Raw genomic sequence first — 26,669 nt, 5'->3', positions numbered from 1 at the left:
ATTACTGGTATTATTCAATGTACTGTACATGGAAACGGATGAATCTCCACGACGGGATTAATGTATAGCACTGTTATCTTATAATGATAGACGTGCCCAAGTTATATAGGATTGGTATTATTAATATCGGGAATGGAAGATTTCTTGCCAAGTCGGGCGTATAGTTGACGAGAGAAAGGTAATCGATTGTACTGAATATTGCGTACATGTGAGTAACGAAAATAAACTGATATATTTTAAACAGATTAATGCATTGTAGCTATAGACACAGTTGTTGATTTATTTGTAATATATAAATATTTTAACCTAATGCTCATTTACTATAATTTTGTTTGATATAAACTTTTTTCATATAACAATTCACTTGATATAACAAATGTTTAGTTTATACTTATGTTTAATAATAATTTAGGTTTCGATAACGATCATTAACGCTGACACTCATTTTGAATAACAATTAAAAGTTATAAACCTCAGTTTACATAACTATTGTAATTACGACAAACATATCCAATTACTAATTAGCACGACCAGTAAAAATAATAATAAAAATTAAACAAAAAACACGAAAGACATTCCTCTCGAAAGGCATTATACTATACTTTATACATAATATAATATGTTCTTTTTTTAGACAATTACAACTATTTAAGTTGAGTGGCTTGCATAAGAAAGATTTCCATAACATAAGTGCTTTAGCTACTTACTTTCGGATCAGAGCAACGTACTCGTATGTGATGTTGTCTAATATTTATTATTGTTATATTTATTAAGATTATTAAACTGAAATAAATTTCACCTAATACATGCGCGAAAACGCAAACTAACTCGATTTTGGCGCTCGGCGCCCGCAGCCGCGAAACTTGATATTTCATATACTAACCTAGCCTGACCTATTAAAGTAGAGATGCATTTACAGGTATAGGTAAACACCCCGTAAAATTATCTGAATTGACAATACATAAAATGATTGTTTGTAAATAACACGCATGTGTACATACAGAGCTTATTCTTATAAAATGTGAATATTATTACAAGCGACAATTATATTACTATGAAATGAAGTTACAGCAAGTGGGCTACCAAGTGAAAATTATATTAAATGAGCATTATATCTATTAAAAAGATTTAATTTTCACACAATTCCCACAATGGTGATAAGTATTAAATTATTGACTTTATAGACGTAATAGTTCAGACATTGTTTTAGATTATTTGTAACATTCTTTAAAAAACAGATTTAACTATATAATAATAAAATAAAAATATTTTTTTTCCCCGACAACAAAGTCCATACGAGTTAGTAAGTTACTAACATGACACACATTATAATATAAATATCCTTAATATTAGGATTAGTACAGTACATTCAATATACAGGCTGACGAATTACAAATATTAACTTAAATACTCGTAGTTATAACAAATGGGACGAACCCAACCATCCAGGCGACTCACCGAATCACACGTAGAGCGTGCAAATCAGTGCGCACGATGATATAGAAATCTGCGTACATGCCAGATAAAGATTAATAGATAAAAGATAGAACAACAAACATTGTAATTCAGTTTGAACAATGTTAATTACATCACGAAGTATAAAAGGTATATATGTGTGCAAACTCGTAACCGTCGAGAGAAGTACCTACCTGCCACCTTGCATATTTCTGCCGTTAAGTGGTAACGTGAGCATTACTGCGGTCCGCTTTTGAAGGGTAAGGATGCTGGTAAATTACAGGCTCATGGGACTTGTCAACTTATGTCTCAGGTTAACGGACGCAGAGGCAGTGCTCCTCAGATCTTTGCGACTTGTAACTCTGAATGGCACTGCAACTGCTGTGAATAGGCGTGTCGCGTAATGGTCGCGTACTACGGACTTGTTCGTGCCGTTACTTTAGTATAAAAAAAAACTTAACAAAATAAAATAAAAAAGATCGAAATTTCACCATGACAAGATATTCTGGGCAAAAATAAACAATGGTTAATAATATATAAAAATAAAAAGAGTTTATTTACTTACATTTAAACCTCGTTTGCAGCCAGTCAGCTGGGGAACTCCTTTTAAGCAAAGTAATTGCTTGTGGTAGAACTTCCCGCTCTTTCTAGTTAGGGTTCTACGTGACTAGGTAAGTTACGGCTAGTTAAATTGTTACTTATTATTATTATGGTTTAAATGGTTACTTCTATTATTGATTTTTCCCATACTGTATGTAATTATAACCTTAATGTAATTAAATATTATCTATGTAGATCATGTATGAACTTTATAAAGAATATAAGCAAGTTCATCGAATCAGTAAGAATAGAATAGAATTGAATGGAAGAACAGATTCAGATTCATATCTTTAAGAGTGTCAAAATTGTAAAGTATTTATAAGCATGATTCCTAAGATAAATAAATAAATTAAAAAAGAATTAAAAAAATATTAGTGAACTGATTTTTTTCGTCCCTGTTTCTTGGAAATTTAAGTCAGATTTCCGTAAAAGAATGACCCTACTGACATAAAATTGATGTTTCAGGATAATATTTTAGAAATAAATGTTGGTAAACCTTTGCTGCGTTGATGTGTACATCAACGTCTTACATCTCTCACTCCATTACACCACTAATCGTATGAGATTCCAGTCTGATGCCTCTAATTAATAGCTCCTACCGTCCCTTGTAGCGTTCGTATTTAATACTACGCTATAATGATCCGTCATAGACATCAGAGTGTTCTGACGCATACATAGGACAAAATTACGTATACGAGGAATAAGATTAAGTGGATATTGAACTCTAGAAAGTCATGCTTCAAGAATTTGCTGGACATAATTGAACATTTGTTCAATTATATTTTTGTTATGATACCTAGTGACGGGACGAAAAATGTTTTGCTGCAGATCCTTGTTTTTGGTTTTTAACGACTTTTGGCCGTAGCTCTGTGAGAAATCTATGAAAGTTTTTCGTCACTTGGCAAGGTACCTTTACTGCTACCAGCCGCTGGCTAAAGATGTCACTTTAATAATTGTAATTAAGTTTCATTAAATGTCAGGATATTTCACCGCCGTGATGTTCAATTATTTTTGTGAAAGTGAAGAAAACTTTCATAGATTTCTCACAGATGGCGCTACGGAAAAAAGTCGTTAAAAACCAAAAACAAGGATCTACAACAAACATATGGAATAACTCGTGAGGTCCGTTGGTTCGTGTCGTGGTTTAGTTGGCATAGCGTCTAGCACGGTTTGCTGGGAGACGTTGGTTCAAATCCAATCATTGGATCGAAGTGAATCTAAGTGTTCGATCTTTGTTTAATATCTATAATTATTTTTTTGCAAATGTAAGTTATCCTTTCACTGCTGGGGCGATATCACTTTGTTCGTAGACGCGTGAACTTACCTACTCTGGTTAATTTTGATAAATAAAAGCCAGTCGAATATTCTAACGTGTCGGTTCAATTTTCTCCCGTCAGTGACGCGCCATTGATTGTGTAGCACAACTGTAGGTCTCTGGATCGCAAAAAAGGGAATCGTTCTTATGAGTTCTGAAACTATTGAAAAGTAACAATATTTTTTTTTAATATAAATTTACTTGTTTTCTGATATATCAATTTATTAAAGAATATACTTTCTTTATCATTAGACGTCACACATAAAAAGAGAGTTTAGGCTATATATATAGACCGTCGTGATAGCCCAATACCACTTGGGAATTTTAAACGTACATACATGCATATTCTTCACTCCCTTTTCCATTGGGGCTGGTAGAGACAACAGCTTTATACTTACTACGACTCTGACACACATATTTCGCCTCATGAAACACCCACCTGTGCTTTCATGCTCGCCGGTTAAGGATCCTCTTGACCTGACCTTTCTTTAGGACATCCTCAATTTGGCCATGGTAAGTTTGCCTTGGTCGGTCCTGATTAACCTCCCCTCACTATATTTATAAATCTGTTTCGTCAATGTTCTTTCATTCATTGGTCTTTATTTTCACACGTTCTCTATGCATGATTTCATCACGAAGATAATAAACAAAGATGCCTAAAATAGAGGTACTCATTTAGGCAGTTTAGGCATCGCAATAAGATTTAATTGTATAGCTTTATGAAAATTTTATAATATAATTAAGATACTTTTTTTATTGTTTATTTTCACTTAAAAAAATAAAAACATTATCATTGCTTTCTTTACGTCTGTTTTACTTGTATGAGATTAAGTTATAATGAAATAAATTAATCAAAATCATCGTAAAAATCTTTATTTTTGCGATGTTTTACTTCACCGTCGCAAAAAAAAGGCACTTTCATATAAGATAAACATTCACATAATGTACATAACTTACAAGTCAAATAGGTAGGTGCACGGATTTGAACCGACGACTTTTGAATTGATAAATAACTGAACTTTTATTAAAACAACCGTATTTTTTGAATAAATGTACTTTTCGTATACGTTAAAAAATTAAATATTAAAAATAAATGTGAATACGACGACAAAAGTTCGAGTTTAGAAATATTTTCATGAAAATTGAAAGCGCCATCTATGTAACAACCCACTAAACGTAACAGCTACGTTTACATTTTCAGCGCTGAACTTCGGCACCAATTCAACGCCGTAACGACGTGAGCAACTCGACCCCTCTTGTTAGCTTTTGGTTCGCTATATTTTTCACAGATGCCAGTATGGTCACATACCAGTTACAATAATATGTTTTTTACGATTTCAAGTGACGGGACGAGCATGTTGTACGCGTTGTAGCAAGCGATACGCCTACCCATAACACTTGCAATGCCACCCATAAAGATTTGAAGAGCACAGCCACAACGCCGGTCACTCTGAGAAATAAAGTGTACAAGACCCATGAGCAGTTTCCATACCCTGTCCATATTGAAGAAAAATAACCGAAAGTGATCGATTAATCAGAGATCTTTAGTGCATCGTACGTATATCTATGATAGAATAGAAGTCTACGTGTGTAATTCGATTTGGTAGTGATTACCAGAAATGGTAGATTTAATAAGGTGTGGTAGTTATTTCTTACGACATACAAAACATATTGATAACATAAATCAATATTATAGTACGTTTAATAAGACAAGTAGGGCAACTCGCCTATTTGGCGCCTAAATGCCTATACTTCGGAGCGTAATGTTGTCACATTAGGTTGTAAACATAATTTGAAAAAATTAAGACATTGATCACAGTATTTTCTTACGTATTGATATTTTTGTGCCAGTATCGTAGAATAATATCTCGATTTTGGGAGTATGATTATGAAATGGAAATGAAATGCTGTACAATTGCGTATTTACACTTGACTACAATGAACATATCTACTACTTGATTTTTTTTTATGAACACTGAGCGAACACTTTAATTGTATAATGAACGCTATCCAATGCGAGTGCACAGCGACATTATGGGAATGTGTGCTTCCGTACATGGTGCGCAGAGGGCGTGCACACATACAAGACACGCTGCTATGTTTGTATTAAGTTACCATACTAGTTTTAATATACTATATCAATACCGGCCCAATGACTCGATTTAACTTGATACCCTTTTCTCATTTTTGGTGGAATACGCATTACATCTATTGGGCGTAAAAGGTTATTTCTATTTCGAATCCGAAAACAAAGGTATATTTGGAGCCTATGATTGTGGAAGTTTGAAACTGTACTGTTGCAAATTACATATCTAAAACTTGTAACAATAAAGCGGTTATTAATAAATTATTCCCACCTCTTATCTCTGAGAGAGCGACGGTTAAGACTCAAAACGATTATGACTTTCAAAGTCATAGACGTAAATTCAATGCCAAATTTCTGCACTGGCGAAGAGCTCGTTATGGTTGAGCGAGCAGCATTGAATAACCTACTATCGTAAACTTTGAAAGTCGCACATCAAATTATCGTATTTAATTCCACGTATTAAGCAAACACTGAAATGATACATATAGTTTTGTACAATATAATGTAGTACTGTTTTTCACTCTAAAAACTCTGCAATTTTAAAAAGTATGATTGATTATATGTTCTAATTGAATTATAAGATATGATTAAACAATTAAAGGCGAAAAATCTAGTTTTGTAATCATATTTATAAAATTTTTCATTTTTCTAAATACACAACCGTAGATTAAAAATAGAGATTTATTTATTCAGAGAGAATATGTGTATAACGTTCTTTAAGATAGGTAAATATGCTGTATCCAGTTCCGGTAACTAGTTTTGTGGTATTTTATTGAGACGGTCTTGATAGATGTCCTCCAAGTTCTGTTTTACCGTTTTAATAAACTTTAAATTTATTCATTGACATTGTTTTTTGATAAAGAAAAATAATATCAATTTTGTTTAACAATTCTTTTTTTATTATTATTATGTGTCTTAAGTTCGATAAACTACTAATTTGAACATTTTACTGCAAATTTTTGGTCCGTTTCTTTCAACTTAACACACAGTTTTATCATAATAATTTCTATTCTTACGAGTAAATTTTGTATCCAGCTTTACTATTGTTTAATCAAAATCCCTATTGAACCATTATTTCATAATACTTTCGTGCGTGGTTTAAGCAAATTGGATATGTCATTATCTACAAATTAAAATTTAGGCGCAATAATCAGCAATGGAGGCGGCATTAAAATTCCTAAAGTCAAACTGAAACACATTCATTCATGAATTTCAACTTCCTCCATTGAATACCGAGCACCGACCTTCTTATCCAGACGGTGTCATATTGATGTCAAATAGGAGCATGCGCAGTAGACACAACGCATGCGTTCTAGCTATTGCTCACTGTTGTGTACGTTGTGTAGTGTCATCTAACAATATCTTTCGTGTTTTATGAATATACATTCTTTGCTTTGTAATTCTACATCATAGTAAATTTACTGTAAGTTTGTATTGAAAAATACCAGTCTATTTTACTGTGACAATTTTATCACCGTTCACGTAGGCCATGAGTTGTTTAAAGCGAAGGGTATCTAGTCCATAAGTAGAGTTTTCATTAAATTTTTAAACGATTTATGAGGCTTAGAGACTCCACAATACAGTGCAAGTGCATTTTCGTTGAGGCTAAGAAGATACATCAACAGGTAGGCCTTGTTTTCCTATAGTTGTTAAACCAATAAGGGTATCTATATGCTTAACTGTGGGCGTTACTCCAGACGATTGCGTGGGCGAAACATCTGGGCGCTCGTAGAACGTCAGACTGGTAAATACGCTCATCACCTACACATAAACTTATCGAATCTCATGTGCGTATGCAATACAAGGTACCAATATTCAAGAATTGTAGGCATAAGTCTATTCCCGCAAGTAATTTGACCAATCTCATATAAAAGACTCTGTGTCCTTGGAAATATGGACGTTTTCTGCATGGTTCCTCTTACGTACAGTATATGAAATAGAGCTGAAATTTTCACTGAATTTAACAAGGGTAGTTGAACGTATAAAATCAATATTGAATTCAGTTGCGACTTTAGGTCGCTATTTGTACCTGACAAACACATTTGGGAAATAGGTAGACACGTTTTAAACAATATTGAAAATTAATTAAAAAGCTCTACTAACATGAAAATACAGTTGATGTTTGCGGAAACTTTGACCTTTGGTTACGACGTTTCATTTAAACCTGGTAATTGGTTACGCTTTAATGACATTCGTTAACTCTCTGAATTCTATTTATAGTTTTCTAAGAAATTTCAAATGTTTTCAATTTTGAAATGTTTTTACACACAATAATTTTGATAATTATTACATTAAATTTTTAATTAGATGGGATAGTACAAATAAGTACATTATGCTCAGAATTATAAAATATATCTTTCTAAAAATTCAGTAATTTGCTGAAAATCTGTTGGAAAAACGTAAAACAGCAGATCGCATTGAAATAGGAAGAAAGAAAAGGATGGGAAAAAAAATTTAGAAAAGAATCCTAAAGAAATAAATTTATGAAGATTAAAACAATATGGAATGTATTCAAACAAAAATTTTGTTGTAAAATCAAATTACTATTTTCAATAAGGCCTAAAGTGTAAGATATAGAGATTTTCGATAATTCTTTCTTGGGAAACAAAAATGATATTGTTATTGTTTTATTGTTGTGCTTTAAAGCTTTTTGTTTAGTTTACAATTTTGCTAACTGATCCATTACTAAAAACTGAGTATTAAAATACTGTTATTAAAATGTACATATTTTTAAACATAAAAAGAATAGGAAATGAAACCTTTGGGTTTGTTTGAAAAAACAAATATACGCGATTTAAATCCGGAAAAATAGTTTCATTTCCTATGTGTAACAATCGCGAAAACCTAAGAACTCGATACATAAAAAGAATATTTGTATATGTGTGCGTACACTCAATTTTGCCGTTAAGTTTTATGTCCTTAAGTCTAATATAAAAAAAAAAACCTATGAAAGTAAAATGGTTTGTTCCTTTACACCACACACTCATTACTTTTCATACTTGAAAGCTTCGTCGGAGTAAATTTCCTCTCTTCTGTCAGTTGCCGTCAGGACGTCGCGCTGTGTGGCCGCGATTGTACCACAGCTGGTACTCATTAAACTTCTAGTTGTGAATGTACTTGAAATTCATAATCTGAGTATTAAAAGTATATTGATTAAAAATGGATACAATTATGATCACCAGGCATTTTAGTTTGGATGAAGTAAGTAAAACAATATTATACTATTGTTAAAATACATAGGGTATTTTTCTCCTCAAAATATAATTATTTCAGTTTTATAACTATTTATATTCGGTTGTTAATTATTATGTGCATTTACGGCAAAGTAATAAAAACTACATTAAAACACTTTAGCGTTAAATAAATAATTGAAAAGTGTTTTTAACCGACCTCAAAAGTACAATTATCCTATTAGATAAAGCTAAGTTTTATGGAAATCGGTTAACGGAAAGTGGGTGAAATCCAATAAACCGGATTCATCCCTTAATTTGCTACCCTTAGAGGTGGAATATAAGAATCATTGAAATCAATCGTCGCCTTACTTTCTCAAACTCGTATCTCAAAGCATAAAGTAACGAAGTGCATTGTATACATTGACTTACAAATAAATGGACGACGGGTCTAATACAAAAACCACGAAAAAAATGTCCCAAGTCAACCTATTTAAACGTAGTGACATGTAAAGGAATATGAAAAAGCTAAAACGTTAAATTTAAATTGTAATGTCATCGCAGTACTGTCTAATTTTGCTTGCTTCGCTGTCAGACGAACAAACGAAGACTAAAGCGTGAATGACGCTCTGTATACGATTTTAACGCCCTATAAGTTCGGACACTTTTTAGCGCAGACCCGACGTCCACATAATTGTAAGTCAATGATTGTATATACAAATTTTGCACGCTGATTTCACATCTATTTCCTTCATATTCACATACTGCTTTTTACCTTGATAAACGCCCTTGATAAGAAGTTCAAAATAAATAGAAAGTTTTGCCATCTCCTGAATAATCTTTATAATATACGTGTTTGAGAAATATCGGAGTAGTCCCGTAAAAAAACAGTCCAATTGGATGCTGATATGCAATAACATGTTGGCTAACATGATCATAATTTTGCGTAAATAGTACCTAAACATTTTTTTTAATAGTTTTTGCCAGTTTGTTGTGAAATTTACTTAAAAAATGAAAATTTTTGCTGTTGTCACTTCTGGAGTGATGAATTATTATTTATTACTATAATTCCCTAAAACATCAACAACAACAAGCACAATTAACAGCAAAAGTTTTCATTGTAAAAGTAAATTTTGGAATAAACTATCAAAATCGACGAGTCTTCTCGTTCTTCTTTCTTTAGGTGCCAATTTCGTAAAGCTATGTTCGTCACGTTGGTTGACACGTTATTGCTCGTCAGCTTCCTGAGAATCTCCTCCTTTTTTAAAGTCAGTCAATAAAGAAATAGCAAAAGGTGTTTCCACTTCTAATCCAAAAAAGCTTTCCTAAAGGACAAATCTAATCCGACAGAGATTGCTTATTATCCCAAACGCAATGGCATTTGCGCAAAAGACAAATGTGTCTTTTAGAACTTTCTAATCCTTAATTTGTTGTTAATCCCTTTTTGTATTAATCCAATTAATATTTCCACAGTATTATATATTTTATATACTTAATTAGGAGCAGTTATTTACATTTATGAAAAAGCCTTTACAAGTTTTACTCTAGACTATAACAACACTTGCAAATATAATTAAGAAACATATAATGGTATCGAGTTTTAAGGTTTTCGCGATTCTTAGACATAGGAAACGAAACACTTTTTTTCGGATCGCGTATATTTGTTCATAAAAATAAAATAAACTAATTTGTAAAAAATATATAGCGTAAGTTGGAACGTTCGTTGGAAAAATTGAAAATAAGGTTTTTATTTAATAAGTGAAAAATAGGGTAGTTTGCATTAATCATTGATATAACTGGTTGATGACTTTACCATCTCAGTTAGCGGTGACTATAAGACCTGTAAAGGGCCCGAAGCGTTGGCTTGTTTAGAAAGAAACAAATTTACGCGATTTAGATCCGAAAAAATAATTTCATTTCCCAAATATACGGGTAGTTTGCTTAAGTAAAGGTTACGGTATTTAGAAGTAGTTTACTTACTACTAGTAGTCATCATCATTACAGTACTCTAGAACCATTTTGTGTAATAGACAGAAAACGGGATCATTTTCTTTTCTATCTATTTATTTTCTTGTGTACACAAGGTACAATATTCTACCTTTTCTTATCTTTCCATTTTCACTTTCTTTATATTTTTTAGGGATCGCATTACTTGCTACCGCTTTTTCCATTTAGCAGTAATTACCGACTTATTTCAAAATGTGTTCATTTTTCTCATCTGATTATGACTAGGACGAATTGAATATTGCTTACATAGATGATACAAAAAGGAGCTAGTCTTAGGAAATAGTACACTTTGTAATATTTGAAATTGTTGCAGTCGTCAATGCGAAGCGGGGTGCTAGCGGCCATGGAGGCGGAGCCTGACCTCAGCACCTTTGAGAACAAGTCAGGGCTGGCTGAGGACATGAAGTTCCTCGCCTCCATGCCGGAACTGTGTGATGTCACATTCCTCGTTGGTGACACAAGAGAGCCAGTATGCGCCGTCAAGGCTGTACTGGCTGCTCGGAGCAGGTAACGTTTTGAAATAAGTATATCAACAGCTAAAAAATCATTTGAATCCGCGTAGAAATATTCAAATACGTTATTAATACAATTTCTTAACCGATAGAGGAAACAAATTTTTGAGTGAAGGTCACATCTCATAGAATGTAGTGCAAGACAAGCATCTGGCCAGATGGAGTGACGATCTACGAAAGGCTGCCGGCAGCAGATGTTTGCGACAAACTGCGGACTGATGAAAGTGGCGCACATTGTGAGAGGCCTATGCACAACAGTGCATTGCGATAGGCTAACAGTGACAGTGAATTCCTTTTAATGAATTTCACATACTCTCAACACACTTTATTAGTGAAAACAAAATGACTAAAAAGTATTCTGCTTCTCTTTTAGATGATAAAAAAACTCGCATTGTCTTCGTAAAATTTTTGTAATAAACTCTCGAGGAAATGAGCTTAATGACGTTGCCTCTTAAGACTCTAATATCCAATTACATTTTCTTGTAATAATATGTCACTTTAAGTCTACAATGTCTAGGTATCAATTTTTTTTTCAACAGTACATGATAATAAGAATAATGTGCCAGATAATCACACCAATTACTTGGTCTCAAAGAAGGACATTCTCTGTACTATGAGTATAAGATCGGAAGCAACGGAATTTACTCCCATCAATACCCAGAATACCCAGATCAGAATTATTTCGAAAAGTTCATCTCACAAACGTTACTGCGCGTGCAAAATCGCGGAAGAGCAATTGATAAATACCGCGTAACAGCAAAAGGTACAAAATTGAAATATCGCGCCAACAGGTCCTTAACGCTAACTCGCCTGAGCCAGATCTCTCAGAATTTGAATTAGCCTCTAAGAAACCTCATTTTTGCCATCGAAACAATAACGCGAAACAGTAGCATTTCTGAAATTGGCCGCAAGTCCGCGTATTTACCAAATTAATGAAGAAGTTAAAACACGATCTTTGCACGAAACCTACAACTAGGAGAACTAAGAGATCAAATTCATTAAGACGAAGTAATGTTAAAATTTATTATTTCAAAGTTATAAAAAGGTAAATAAATGGAGACAGTCGGGCATCGGTATGAATATATCGATATAATATATACGAAAAGTCGCAGTCAGCTCAAAGGAACTCCGTTTTGTTGAGAATAGACACGCCTGCGTTTTGGTAGCGTTAAATTTGACAAGATATGTCAAATCAAAACGGCTAACCATGGATCGACAAGACTGAATTTCCTCTCCACTGACCCTTGCATTGGTCAAGTACCAATTATCTATCTGCAACTGTGCTGTCATCAGCATATGCAAAGGAATTAACATATCATTACGTACGTTACATAGTACGGAACCCTGAGGAATTCTCTATCTATCGCCGTATGTTTGGAAGAGTAGCTTTCTAAGACTACTCGAATCGAACGTTCACTCAATAAATCCGAGGTCCAATTACAAAGGTCAGTGGGAAGCCCATAAGAGGAAAGCTTAATTAAAAGGCTTGCGTGCCAGACCCTGCCAAAGGCTTTAGAAATGTCTAAAGCCACTGCAAGTGCCTCGCCTTGCTTTCCTGTAGCCTCGCTCCATATGTGACAGGCAAACACAAGAAAATCCCCAGTAGATCGCCCTCGTGGGAATCCGTACTGGTGATCACTAAGGAGGTCGTTGTCTTCAAACTGCGATAGGAGACGGTTGTTGAGTACACGTTCCATAGTCTTGCAGAGTATGGTAGTGACTGAGATAGGTCTGTAGTTGACAGGGTCAGCTCTGCTTCCCTTTTTCAGCACAGGTTGCACGTTTACAAGCTTCCATGACCTGGGAACTACACCAGTCTCAAGTGATAGGCGGTACAGGTGTGTGAGAACAGGAGACAATTCAGGCGCACAGTTACGCAGGACTATTGCTGGAATTCCGTCTGGCCCGCTAGCTTTATTTATGTCTAGATTTCGCAGAGTTCTAAGTACCTCTTTTTGACGTATGCGAACTGGCGACATAGTGCAGCCAGCCTGAGTTAAAGTAGGTGGTAGGTTCCCTGCGGCATCCAAACGCGGAACACTATGCAAAGAGTGAGGCAATAAGTTAATAATTCACCTTCTTTTCCGCAGTATGAACCAGCGAGCCATCTGGCCTCAGTAGAGGTGGCAAAGATGAGCGACAAAAATTAGATTCGACCGCTTTGGCTAGAGACCAAAAGAATTTGCTGCCTGCTGGATAAGAGGCAAGTTTGAGCCCTATGCGGCGCACATGGTCGAACTTAGCCCCACGTAACACATTTTTGCGCTTTTTGGCGGCCTTATTAAAAGCTTTCTTCAAATTCTGAGTACTCGGAGCTTTGCGTAGTCAAGCATCTGCCCAAGCTTGGTACGCGGACTGTTTACGTGTTTCAGCACAACTACAATCAGCGTAAAACCATAGACGAGTTTGGGGTCCATTAGGTACATCAGAGTATGGTATGTAACACTCCATACCCAAACGCAAAATCTTGACTACAGCTTCAGCACACCCGACGAGTCTCCTGAAATAAACGCCTGCCAAGGGTATGACGCAAAGTCATGTACGTCAGCTGTGTATTATAGTCTTAGACTATGGAAATTATTTTTTTCCATCCTCTAAGATTATAGTGAGTAATGTCATAATAAAAAAAATAAGGTGGCGTGGCTACAGAGCAAGATACTATTATATATAGATTTGTGCAAGACATTTAACAAGATTAAGCTGCTGTGATTTTCAGAAAACTTATGAGACGGTTTTTTTTGTTATTCTTAATTGCACATATTTTCAAACTTCAAAATTTAATAACATTTTAATCCCGAGAACTTACCTTCTTTTTGACTTACTTATAAAAAGATTTCTATATAATTTAACTACGAATAGTAACAATTTATTGTTTTTCTGATAATACTTTTTTGCTCTAAGATGTTTGTTTTAGAACCTTTTTTGTTAATTTATTATTATGACCCTGTATTGTCCCAGAGAAGAGCAGAAGCTCTTCTCTGGGACAATACAGCGAAAGAGCAAAAGTGACAGAAAAAAAAACAAAAGTGACAGTAATAAAATCAAACCTTTAATAAAATGTTTCATTTCAATCCCGCACACCTATTAACAGTATACTACTTTTTCTATAATTTGTTACTACAAAACCGCGTTAGTGACTTTATCCGGAATCTAAACAAGTTATGGGTAAACTTACGTTATTTTTCAACAAAGTGAATCGCAAAGAAGTAGCTACAGAGTTCAGTCGGTAAAATATAGTTGAATAGCTAAGATATTAAGTTTTTATTCCTCCTGTAAAATCGTGAAACGCGGTATTTACAAAGTGCTCTTCAGCGGTATTGCACGCGCAGCAACGAAAGTGGTCCTCATGCAGCGCCCACAGTAAAGACAACTACCGACGACGGAGGCCGTTCTCTTTTAGAAAACTCTAAAAAAATACCAAAAACACCCAGATCAGACACAATTTCCAAACGTTTACTAAAATAATCCTATCGGGATCGGCAACCCAGAACCTCCTCTAAATCAAAACCCAAAATACACGATTAGGCCACCGATATCATCTATCTATAATATATAGATTTTTTAATAAGAATCAGGAATACAAAATATCATCAACAGATTTGGAAAATTACCTACTGGTTACCTTCAAAATATTAACATTGATTGATTTAAGCTTAGTTATAAGCTTTCCAGTTTCATAAAATCAACTTTATGGTTCAGAACTCCGTAACAATATCGCACCGTAATATTTACTGATTGAACCCTTAAATCGTACAACGTACCACTTGAAACCCTCTTATCCCTTTCGTATTGGAGATTTCCAGATGCTTCAATGAAATCCTTCAGACGATAGTGGATTTATTATGTATGCGACACCTCATACGTAAAGGCGTGTAGGAGGGATGTAGTTATTCTATTGCGTCTTATATATTCTTTCGACGTATAAACAATGATTTTCTTACTTTGTTGTTTCATATATACATTTGGATCTGAGTCTTATTTAGTCATATTTGGTTTAATTGAAAATGATAAAGTACTAAATAGCATACTGGGCTTCAAAACTCAAATTGTTGTCGTTGGTCAAAAAGCCGCTAGTTACATTGGGAGAAGTGGTACCCGCAATAGCGGAACCCTTTGAAAATGTGCTATTATAGTTTTTCACACATTTAGTTGATTTGAGTCTCCATTGTAAAAGTAGTTGATTTTTTTAATTTTTTAAAATGCTATATACAGAAATCACATCTAAAGGCTGACAAGAAATGATATTACAAAGATGCCTTTTTATCCCCTGTGGCTGTTTTGAACATTTTGCATGCTATGAAGTCTTTGTCTCGGACTCACAGGAATAATTAAAGTTCTTTGTAGACGACGACTATTTGCGCATTTTCAAGTCTTAAGTAATTTCAACCCTTTTTGGTGTATAAATGGAACCATCTCTTTTTGTTCAAAGCCCAGAGTCCGCTAGCAAAAAAACAAACCTGATATAAATTTAATTTTTAACAAAAAATGAATACTGAAGCGTATCTAAGTAAGCGGTGCTAGATGAAATTTCATCTATTTGAATAATTTTTTTGTTACTGGCTAAGAAGTCTTATTGATCGGAGCTTCTAGGAGGATAGTATCCTCATAACAATGATCACGTTGACTTGCCAAAGGGGCTCGTTGTATAACTGTGAATCTGTGAAGAGATGTTTACAAATCATCCTCTTGTTTTTAATTATTCTTTTAATTGTGTCTCCCCCTATATTAATGATTTTCTCAAAATTCCTAGACATATTAACTTTGGAATCATCTTTCCACTACTACACTATTTAGTAAATACGTCTACTTACTAATTTGAAATTTGAAATTTCACTATGATAATAAACATAATTGTGTGATTGTGTATAACTATTTACTTGTTTCGATTTATTTGTTTTAAATTTTTATTGAATTGATATGAAATTATTTTTTGTGAAATCACTCCACTAGTTTGTTATAATTATTAATACAAAGATTATTTCTTTTATTTTGATATACTTCACTTTTTTTAAAAAGGGGAGTTATAAGTTTGAAGCATTTGTCTATGCGTCTGAATATCTGGCGTCATAGGTCCCTAATTTTCACATTCTATGTTTTAAACGCGGTTTTCTTTTATTTGAAGTTATATTTATTATAAATATCTGTTCGGCTGTTTAAAGATCATCAGCATCTTTTTGTTTCAAGTTAGTGTAAGGATCTCCATTATCTCTTTCATTTTTTTTTTAATCTTTATTTTACTTCCACTTAATAATATAGTAACCTTGATGGAATGCTGTATCGAGTCTGGAGACTATCTAATTCCTCAACTATTTACAAAAGATCTATTTATGTTTGGGCGCATTAAATTAATCTTGAGAAATTGTTGGTTTACTAATTATTGGTGATTTTATTGAGTTTTTTAGGGTTCGCTTCGTATCAGGGTTTTTTTTACTTTTAAGTTTTTCAAAACTCTCTTCTACTATTTGAGACTGGCATTAAAAGTTGTTCATTTCAAAACGAATGTCGTCAGCCTTATTGTACTACTTGCAGGACCATCAAAAAAAAATCCAAAATCTTACATGTACAAACTAGATAAAACAAATTAAGATTGATAAGGCTAAATTTGTCAACAGGGTTTTTCAAAAGATGCTCTATCAAGCTCCAAGTCCCCAAAGGAAGAAAGAACCAGCGCCAAGGGAGAATAAACTACGTCTCTTCCTGAAAAGATCTTCAGAGCCCTTGCTGAATCTTCAAAATGCCGCTCAACAGGTCAGTTTGTTGCAATGTTTGTCGAGAAGTGCAAGTTTGTTCGGAATGCTCGATGTCCCTTTAGGATGAATCATGTCTGTGTACCAAATTGGCAATTAATAAATCCAAAATCCTTGTTGTGTCCATTCAAAAACACACAATCTACATTTACATACTTAATGATGTTGAAGGTGCAAAGCGTTTATTTATTAAGAGTTGCTTCAAATTTCATTAAAGAATAGCCAAATTGTACTTTAAAGGCAATGAGGTGTAAAAGATTATTGCAAAGGTACTCGAATGTTTTTGTTACTTACAAGCATATGGTTATTGTAATTCAACAAAAAACCCATTCATACTGCTAATACTAAAACTACGTTATGTCCGTAGTAACGAATATGTAATCATTCCTACGTCTTAATCTACTAATAAGAAATATTATAATTAATTATTTATAATTATGTATGTACAAAGAACAACCTATCCCAACAATTTGATTTAATGTAAATAGGTCAAATTTATTCACAAAGCTAAACGCGGATCAGAAGAAACGAAAATTCTTTAACTTAAGTAAGATTTTCACTGACGAACTTCCTTTGATCAAGTACCTACTACTCGACTGTGACGTCATGCAATAAGAAAGTCCAATATGACGGGGGATTCAGGTTTATTACTTCTCTGTAAAGTTACTCAAGATCTACTCAGCGGGATTGCTGACACTTTCCTTTGTAGAACGGTTTCTTTTATTGAACTTCGCTTTTATGGCGAAAGCAAACGTATGTGGAAGTTACGTCAAGGGGTAAAAGCTTCGCACTTATTGCATTGAGACGTAGAAATTTCTAGTAATTGGACGCTCAAAAGGCAACTCACGTGAATGAAACAATATATATCAATTTGAGAATTGATAGTCAAGGGAAATGATACGACTTTTTTTACTGTGTTTATCGCAGAGATCGACTTTCGCGCAGCAATTGGCTCCGATACAAGAGGTAAAGGCAAAATTAACGGGAATTTTTAATTATAACGGTTTTTAGTAATCGGTGTTCGTTCGATATTGTAAACATTTTCACTTTTTACACTATTGTAGATAGGATTTTTGTATAAATTAAATTTTGTTTTGATTTCAACTCGTTAAGTTTCTTTTCAATAAGTTTTAGAAAAAGGCTTTTGTGTTGCATGTAAATTTTGACTGTTAAGTAATACAAAATTAAACAACTCGTAAGTACCACTTTTGACGTTGTCTCACGTGTACGATATCACTAATGTTATATAATTTTCTTAAACATCATAAATCTGTTGCACTGTCAGTAGATTTAGAAAATACGTTCACAGTGGAAAATCTGTCATTCATTGATTGAATTATTATTCGTATTTTAAATTTGTTCTCTTCAGCTTTTTATTTGACTATAATTCTAATCATATAAGTAAGTATCGTTGTGACTATATCAAGTTTCCGTTCTTCCTCTAATCAAGTGCTTCCTTAATCATTCATTAAATTGACGCTACAACCGTTTAACATGCAAATTAACTTATGCAAATTCATATCAGCTTTCCGATCGATGGGGCACAGCAAAGTGAAGTTTGTTTACACAGGAATACATCATGTGATAAATTTTAGAAATTTATCGAAATAATATGGATTTTAAAACTGTTTACAACGCGCTTATTTACGTCATCTTATCTTCTACATTAGTACGTCTTTAGACGTATACCGCGATATACGGTATCGTTGGGAATTCATTTTGCATGTATAAAAATATTACATACAACCGTACACTTGCGGCACAAATTTTGGTGCAATCACGGAGTTTTCTTCATTCTTTAAGCATTTTCCCTGATCTTTAAAAGAGTTTAAATCAGCGTTTTTGGTATAAACGTCTAATGTTAATCGTTTCATTATTAAGTATTTTCTTCTATCATTTGCAGACGTGTTAGGGTTCTCATTGTTCACGTCTGAGTTCGAGGACAGTGGACATCCTATTATACTGGGCTTGCTAATGCCATCCGAAAGATTTTCCTAATTTAAATTGAGATGCAAACTTCAACAGACCTCTGATACTAAATATCTTCCCCGCTACTATACTTTAAAATCAGAAAAAACCCTACAACACCGAAATCGCAACGCCCGGAATCTTTCCTCCATAAGGGATGAGATGTACACCTGGGGGCCTAGTATGAGCAATCCTGTTTAAGCCTGTAAGTTGGATTGCCTGTCAAATTCGTACTATGACCTCACAAAAACAATTAACTTCCCTTGCAGCTTACGTTCCCCATTCGAAATCCGTTCTCCTTTTCTTTCATAGCAAAATCATGACGTACCATTTGCCATGCAAGTGGCGGCCTCATCTGTAAAAATAAGCATTTCAAAAAAATTACTCCGTGACTAACTTTTTTAGATTTATTACATTTTTCAGGAATTTCGTTTAAGTTTTATTATATTTTCAGTTTCATAATTAATTGTTATATTTATTAGGGTATATAGCCAATTATCAATAAATAAATACTTATTAACTGTTGAGTATTTTTTGAAAATTTTAGTTCGAGTCCCCAATCTTTAAAAAAGTGTTGATAAATTATTAGCATGAAGGTTATTGCAATTTTTAAATGGAATTTTAATCATTTTAATAATTTTATTGACCGGAAAGCGTAAAACAACTTTTTAATAGTGCCAAATTTGACTTTAATGCAATCAATAAGAATGTACGAATACTAGATACGTTCCAAATATGTTATCAAATTACAAACTCACCTTATAAATTTCAATGATAATGACTAGATATGGCACGTAATTTTGTCGTACGACAAATTATAAAGTATGATTGAAAAGTTACCGATGTTACAAAACAACGTAGTAAGTACGATCAACAATAAAATAAATGAAATAATGTAATTATTCTCATTTTGAACACAATCGGTTAATAGTGCTTGAACGCTCTCAGGATAGTAAATCTGTCTATTTCTTTCATATGATTTAGTATGTAGTTCCGTCTAGTTAGTGTCTCGCTCTTGTTAGATGTCAGCTAGCCAGCCATAGACAATAATTAACGTTTAAAAAGCAAGTCATCCTGGCATGTCATTCCTTTTCAACTTTGTGTAGGTCATGGTACGAATTTAAGCAATTCAGTTTTACCACGTCAAGTGGATTGCATGGAACTTGGCTGGCTGTTTATAAGCTCACAGTAAGCCCCCTGTACTAACATCCGCCACGCCTACGCGCCGGCATTGTTTTGGAACCCTACCACACCGAAGTTCTTCCTCTAGAAGAACGCGGAGTCCCTCGGGCATAATCTACACATTTTAGTTATCAGCAGCTAATAACAAACCAGCTGTGGATCCATTTGCACCAGCATTAAAACTATTAAATGCTCAACCTACTAAATGGTTAATCAGTGCCCAACTGTGGACCCTCTTGCCTGTGCCGATTTAGGTCTTCCGTCTGCCGGAGTTGTTTCTTCCTTTAAATCTTCCAACGTCCTCGGTTACCTTCTCAGGAGTCGCCTTACTGCCCTGACTGATTCAGTCTTGTCTCCAACCGGACTTTTCGTCTTTAATATCACAGACTCACTCTCTATTATTTTATTCACATCACTCACCCTAAACATAGTCCACTACCTTACACTATATCCTTGATATCTTTTTTATCTAAATTTGTTGTACCTATTTGTTCCTTCATACCTTTAGTTGTTCTTTTTTAGTCCCTCTTATACAGTCATGCTACAAGACACAATGGCATCCCATATCGACTCATTACTGAATGGTTTTCCTATGACGGCCGTCTTCATCGCGTTATATATAGTACTAATTGTTTCAAGATCCATATTGAACTTAAAAATCATTATTTAGTTTAAGTTTACAAGTTAGTGTTCTGGAAAGGCAATTTTGTGCGCAGCCATCATCACAGCAGCATCAAACCCTGATCATCGAGGAGTTCGAGCCCGACGTGTTCCGTCAATTAATCGAGTACATCCATACCGGATGCGTCACGTTGCAACCCAGAACTTTACTAGGTAAGACAGTTTGCATAAGTTACAATTTTGTCTACTTCTTTACTCAAATGAGCAGGTATGGTTAATTTACTGCGACTATAAGTGGTTCTAATGAATAATAAATAGTTCTTGCTAGATAATGACATGCTTACATGTTTTAAGATTTTGACTCCGAGAAACGGTTTTTTGTTCTATGCTTCTCGTACATTAATTTTACACCCGCCATCGTACGAAGGTAGTATACGTAGGCTCTATTACGAGTACAAGATTTTACAATTATTAAAAATGTAAGGCATACTTCCCGATGTAGTGGAAATGAGATTCTTGTAGCGTTGTAGTATCTCGACCGTCTTTCTGTTAGATTCCTTTTTCTTGAAAGCTTGCCAAAGACAAGTATTTTAGTGGAAAAAATGCCAAACAATCATTCAAAGTTTCTAGTCTCAATTTGTGGAATTTCCTGTACTCTGAATTATTACACATTGCAAAGTAACTGCAATATATTACAATCAATTTGAGTCCATCTGTGTGAAATTTACGACAATGAACTTTCCTGTACCTTTGAAGACCTAGTTCAAATAGCAATACTGTTTGATCTCTCCATTGTATAGAATAAGGTAGGTAGGCACCTCATTTCCAATTCAGTTTCCGTAAATAGAATTTAAACGAGTAAACAGAGACAAATAGGGTAGGAATATTAATAGATTCGTTGCGTGGGACTCATCGGTATTGCTTTCTGTTGAATTGATAAACATATCTTGCACAGAATTTGTTTGCTTGTATTACCATACAGATTGGTTTACGTCAGTAATTGACATTAAATGTTTCGGTATTGACTCTTCTATGTATATATCTATAAATAAATGTTTGTCGTCATTCATCATCGTCAGTCATCATTATTATTGATCTGATTGCGATAAAAATTTCGTGTTTTGTTGTGTCTATGTCTGCAAAATCAGAAGTATCAGATCTCTTTGCTGGACTTAAGTCTTCTTTAAGGAGATGATTAAGAGTATCCTATTATTTCAGATAAACAACTTATTCTTTTTGTGGCATTACAACGCATTAAGATACATTTTGTAATTTATAAAAAGTAATTTAAGAAAAATAGTCACATAATAATTAGGGTGTTTTAGAAAATATGATAATAAGTACATACAACATTAGGGGATATTAGTAAAAGAACAATGTGACCAAGCGTTCTAAACAAGCTTATTATTCAACCGAACGTCATACAATCAACATACATAGTGTATATTATTGGTGGTTACCTTCCATTTTTATGGATGCATAGTTCTTAAAGCATTTGAAAATAATTTTTAGAACTTAGTACTGCAGCTGTCGTATACGTGACGTGACCATAATCAATTGAATTCAGTTTTGAATACCCACCCTCACCTATTCTGGCTCTAAATCGGAAATTGAATCTTTTGGTCCACTTTTTCTCTCCACTTGACCGAACAAATTCCAATTCGAATCGTTCCGGCGAAGTGAAAATGAATTTTCAAATCAGGATATTGAGTGATTTCTCCAAATGCTGAATATATTTTCAACTCCCAAGTAAATAACTTGAACTATATACAAATATTTGAAATCGAAAAGTAACTGGGTTCGACGGATGTGCCAATGTTTCTAAAGGCGGATTTTGGCCGCTGTTACACACCACACGTTTTAATTCAGCTACTTAGCCCTACCTAATGTAACATTTGGTATTATTGAATTGTATTATATATATAAATTTCTTGAACGGTCCAACTAGACCGTAGACTTTACTTATTTTTCCTCTCTCTGATCCTAGCTGTACGTAATATACTAATTTAATTTAAAATTCTGTTTAGTTTATTTATGATAAATTATAGAGAAAGTTATAAAGTTGAGTAGTTCACTTTTTGCAATATTTTATTTTGTTTGTATTTTTGTGAAAATTCTCCGCTAGTTTGTTATTATTATTGATGATAAGATTGAACAAATACCAAGGAAAAGTCTAGACTAGACAGGCTTCGAACCAGCGTCTATTATATCTTATAGTCGCTGCCATCGTTCATTTACTTATATCTTCGATCTGAATAAATGTGAAGTATATTGAAGGATATCGGATTCGGTTTTCAGATAAAAAAATTTCTTAATCTATATCGAATGGTTGGCTTTTCGCGATTGTTACACATAGGAAATGAATCTGTTTTTTTCGGATCTGTAAGTCGCGTATATTTATTTTTTTCAAACATTCCGCTTGCTTTAAATAGTTTCAATCCTTAGTCTACCCAAGCTATTTTCTTATGATACCAATTGTGGGGTTAAAAATTCGTGTGGCTGGTGTTAATTGAAACTCCTATCCATGACAGTTGCAGTGCCTCTTAGAGACTAAAATCGAAAAGATCAAAAGATAGCACTGCCACTACGCCCGTTATCCTGAGACATAAGTTGACAAGTCCCATATGCCTGTAATTTCACCAGCATCTTTACCCTACAAATCCGGAACGCAGTGGCGGCAAATATCAGTAAGGCCGTTTCCTGGCTTGTCGATGCGGTATCGGTATGCTCGGTATTCACAGTACCGGAACTTTCCGAGCGCTTATATTTCAATACGTTTATAATAAAAGGCAAAAGCTTTTTGTCAACTAATCAAACTGGCTCAGGCTGTCACAGTCACGTTTCTGCGTAGACATTTTTATAACGAGCATAACAAGCGCTTTTGTAGAAATTATATCGATTCTATTACAATTTTTTGTCATCACGTTTCACTCCGTCTGTACAGTGAGATTTATATAATAACGTAATTGATCAGAAGCAGAATTTTTTTGCTTTATTTTATTTAAATATGATCCTTAATTAAATACGAATAAGAATTATTCTGCTATGAATCGCACTTAAGAATTTTTTTTTTTCAATTAAGTTGCATGTACGGAGTATATGTACTATCCCAATTGGATGCAAGGAATAACGTGTCAAATAAAATGATCATAGTTTTTAGAAAATAGCGCCTGAAGATTTTTTCTTGGTTTGTTTAATGGATTTATGACAACTGTTTTTATATATTTAAAATTTTTATTGAATTGATATTCAATTATTTTTTGTGAAATTACTCCACTAGTTTGTTATAATTATTAATACATGTTTTTATATTAATAATTATAAAAAAATGTTTTTATATATTTTTTAATATTTGAAGGTTAATGTTTGTAAAACGTAGACGAAGCGCCAACCTGCAATTTGGGATTAAAATCTCAATTTTCGAGTTTTTGTGGATTAACACATTATTGCTTGTCAGCATTCATTTGATGACAATGTGACTTTTTGATAGCGTGCACTTTTTTATACATTTATATATTCTATAATTAATTTTTTGGTCTATTTTTAACACTAGACCTCTATCGTTCATAAATGAGTGCTCCATGTTTGTTTAACCTTTTTTGGGAAAAATCCCATGTTTTTTATTAGTGTTTTATAAATGGACTTTGTACCATTCCACTGTGAGTTTATATTTGTATAAAATGAATTATACTAAAAAAATACTTTTGAAATACATTTTTTTTTTATTGAAGCGGTGGTAGTCCAGTTGGAGTATGGATGCTTCTTAATTGAGAAATCAAATGTATCTATAACTTTAATTTCTAAGCTACATTTATGAATGTTTAATAATATCTCTAGCTAACTAAAAGTTAAAGATCGTGGTAATAATAAAAATAACAATATTCAGATAAGCACACCACTTTTCGTTCCGGGGTACTACTACAACATCCAGACTTAGAACCAATTTAGAAAAAAATCATTTTCCAAATTGGTTCTTTCGGGAATCGAACCCAGGAACTCCTTATTCGGTGCCCATACTGCAAACAACACAATTATTTTCTTAAGCTCTCGGCAATCTTCGGGTTACCGAAAGCACCCGAATACAAAATTCCATGTCTATAGTGTGAATTATAATTAGATGTCCAAAATGTAAACAAAGAAACGTCATTGTGTAAGTATGAACGCAGGCGTACTAAACCTTCTATTTTCAACGGAATTGGAGAAAAAGGAGGAGGTTCTCATTTTCTACAATTTTAATTATCTATTACGAAATATTAACAGTAAACAAAAACTTTAACAACCATATGTTATAATAATTTAACAAATGTACTATGGAGATAATAAAACATTTGAGTTTAAGAAACGAAACACGAATGACATCAATGACACAACAAAATGACAGCATAAAAAATGTTTTTGATCCTCATTGTCTTACCAGTATTATAAATTGTTTACGAGCTTAAATATAGTCTTTTATTATAATTATTATATTAAACGATATTTAAAATATATATTGCAAAATGTGAAATGTTATAATTTCTATCAGACCGCTTGAAAAGTGTCCTAAACATTTATTATCGTCAAAAATTAACGACAATTTAAAATGTATTTTTTGCTCGGTTATTCCCGTTGTTTACATTTTGGACATAGAATTATGATTCATATTACAGTTTTTTTATTTCCATGTAAACTATATACAGATGTAAAACTATTTGTACCTTGTCCATAATAACATTTACTCTTTAACAATGTACTAAGCAAGATAACAAAAATAGAACCTAAATCTCGTAGAATATAAATCTTATAGAATCTATATATTTTTATTGATGCAAAGTTCAAACAAAAATAAAGCGACATCATCTGGTAGCTGTAAAGCTGTAAAGGTTACCTTACTGGGTGACGAAATGCTTTCATAAATTTCTCATAGATGGCGCTACGGCTAAAAAGTCGTTGAAAACCAAATATAAAAGATCCGACAACAAGCACATAGAAAAATTCGTGAGGTCCGCTGGTTCGTTCCGTGGTTTAGTTGGCATTGCGTCCCGCACGGTTTGCTAGGAGACGTCGTTGGTTCGAATCCGGCCGGATCGAAGGAATCGTTTCTATCTTTACATTAATAATTATGACAAACTAGTGGAGAAATTTCACAAAAAAATAATTACATATCATGGTGGTGATACATTCTGTCATTCAATAAAAATTTAAGAAAGAAAAATTCCTTCGATCCGACTGGTCTGGAATCAGCGTCTGTTCGCCAAACCGGGCTACCGTTTTTACCAACTGAACTACAGATCGAGCCAGCAAATCTTGCTTATTTTTCTCTGTGCTAGTTTAGAATCGAATGCGATGAAATTACATGAGATATTTCGTTTATTAAAGTAAAGAGTACGTCTCTAATTACTGGCCAAATAGACATTAATATGCTTATAGATAAATCGCACAATATCGAAGCTGCGATCTTGTCTCCATTGTGAGTTAGTAGCACATTTTATGAGTGATTCTTAATTGAAATTTCGTTATTCCCGATTTGCCATATCGCACCCTTAGTAATATAAGGGCACAATCCAAAAAAAGTAGATTTTTGGGAAATCGCGTATTAAGATTCTGGATTCCTACATTACACCTATTTTTTCAAATAACATGCTTATTATTTAAGTTATAAATATGAAATTTGGCAGATTTGTTCTTTGATAAATGTATTATAAATAGCAATAAAAAAAAAATATAAATAAATTCCATAAGTTTCAAGCAAGTTAAAAAAACACTATCAAGTTAGACCCATATAGTACAAAAAATATAACAGAAATATGGAGCTATATAAGTTTGATCCCATTTATTATTTAAGTCCCTATCAATTCCCAAATTTCCCAAAAATCTACTTTTTTTGGATTGTGCCCTTATATTACTAAGGGTGCGATATGCTTATAGATAAATCGCACAATATCGAAGCTGCGATCTTGTCTCCATTGTGAGTTAGTAGCACATTTTATGAGTGATTCTTAATTGAAATTTCGTTATTCCCGATTT

The 26,669-nt window shown here is 33.5% G+C and overlaps 1 protein-coding gene across 4 annotated transcripts in view; it reads left to right on the top strand.

Annotated features, from left to right (window-relative positions):
• The first annotated feature begins 6,947 nt into the window (after positions 1-6,947).
• The window catches only part of LOC113235622 (serine-enriched protein), a 31,549-nt gene continuing 11,827 nt past the window's right edge, over positions 6,948-26,669 (top strand). For 2 of the 4 annotated variants that reach the window (XM_026471398.1, XM_026471401.1), the window contains exons 1-5: positions 6,948-7,081; positions 10,947-11,140; positions 16,758-16,893; positions 17,820-17,858; positions 20,759-20,876. In XM_026471398.1, the coding sequence (XP_026327183.1) occupies positions 7,013-7,081; positions 10,947-11,140; positions 16,758-16,893; positions 17,820-17,858; positions 20,759-20,876 (556 nt within the window). In that variant the 5' untranslated portion in view covers positions 6,948-7,012. Of the gene's footprint in view, positions 7,082-8,538; positions 8,658-10,946; positions 11,141-16,757; positions 16,894-17,819; positions 17,859-20,758; positions 20,877-26,669 lie in introns of those variants that run through there. The other 2 variants (XM_026471399.1, XM_026471400.1) reach the window with 2 other exon arrangements.

The sequence above is a fragment of the Hyposmocoma kahamanoa genome, unplaced genomic scaffold (assembly GCF_003589595.1).
Source record: "Hyposmocoma kahamanoa isolate Upper Pololo Valley unplaced genomic scaffold, ASM358959v1 88, whole genome shotgun sequence".
Classification (NCBI taxonomy): domain Eukaryota; kingdom Metazoa; phylum Arthropoda; class Insecta; order Lepidoptera; family Cosmopterigidae; genus Hyposmocoma; species Hyposmocoma kahamanoa.
Note: the sequence above shows the minus strand (reverse complement) of the source record. Positions and strands in the feature narration are given on the sequence as shown.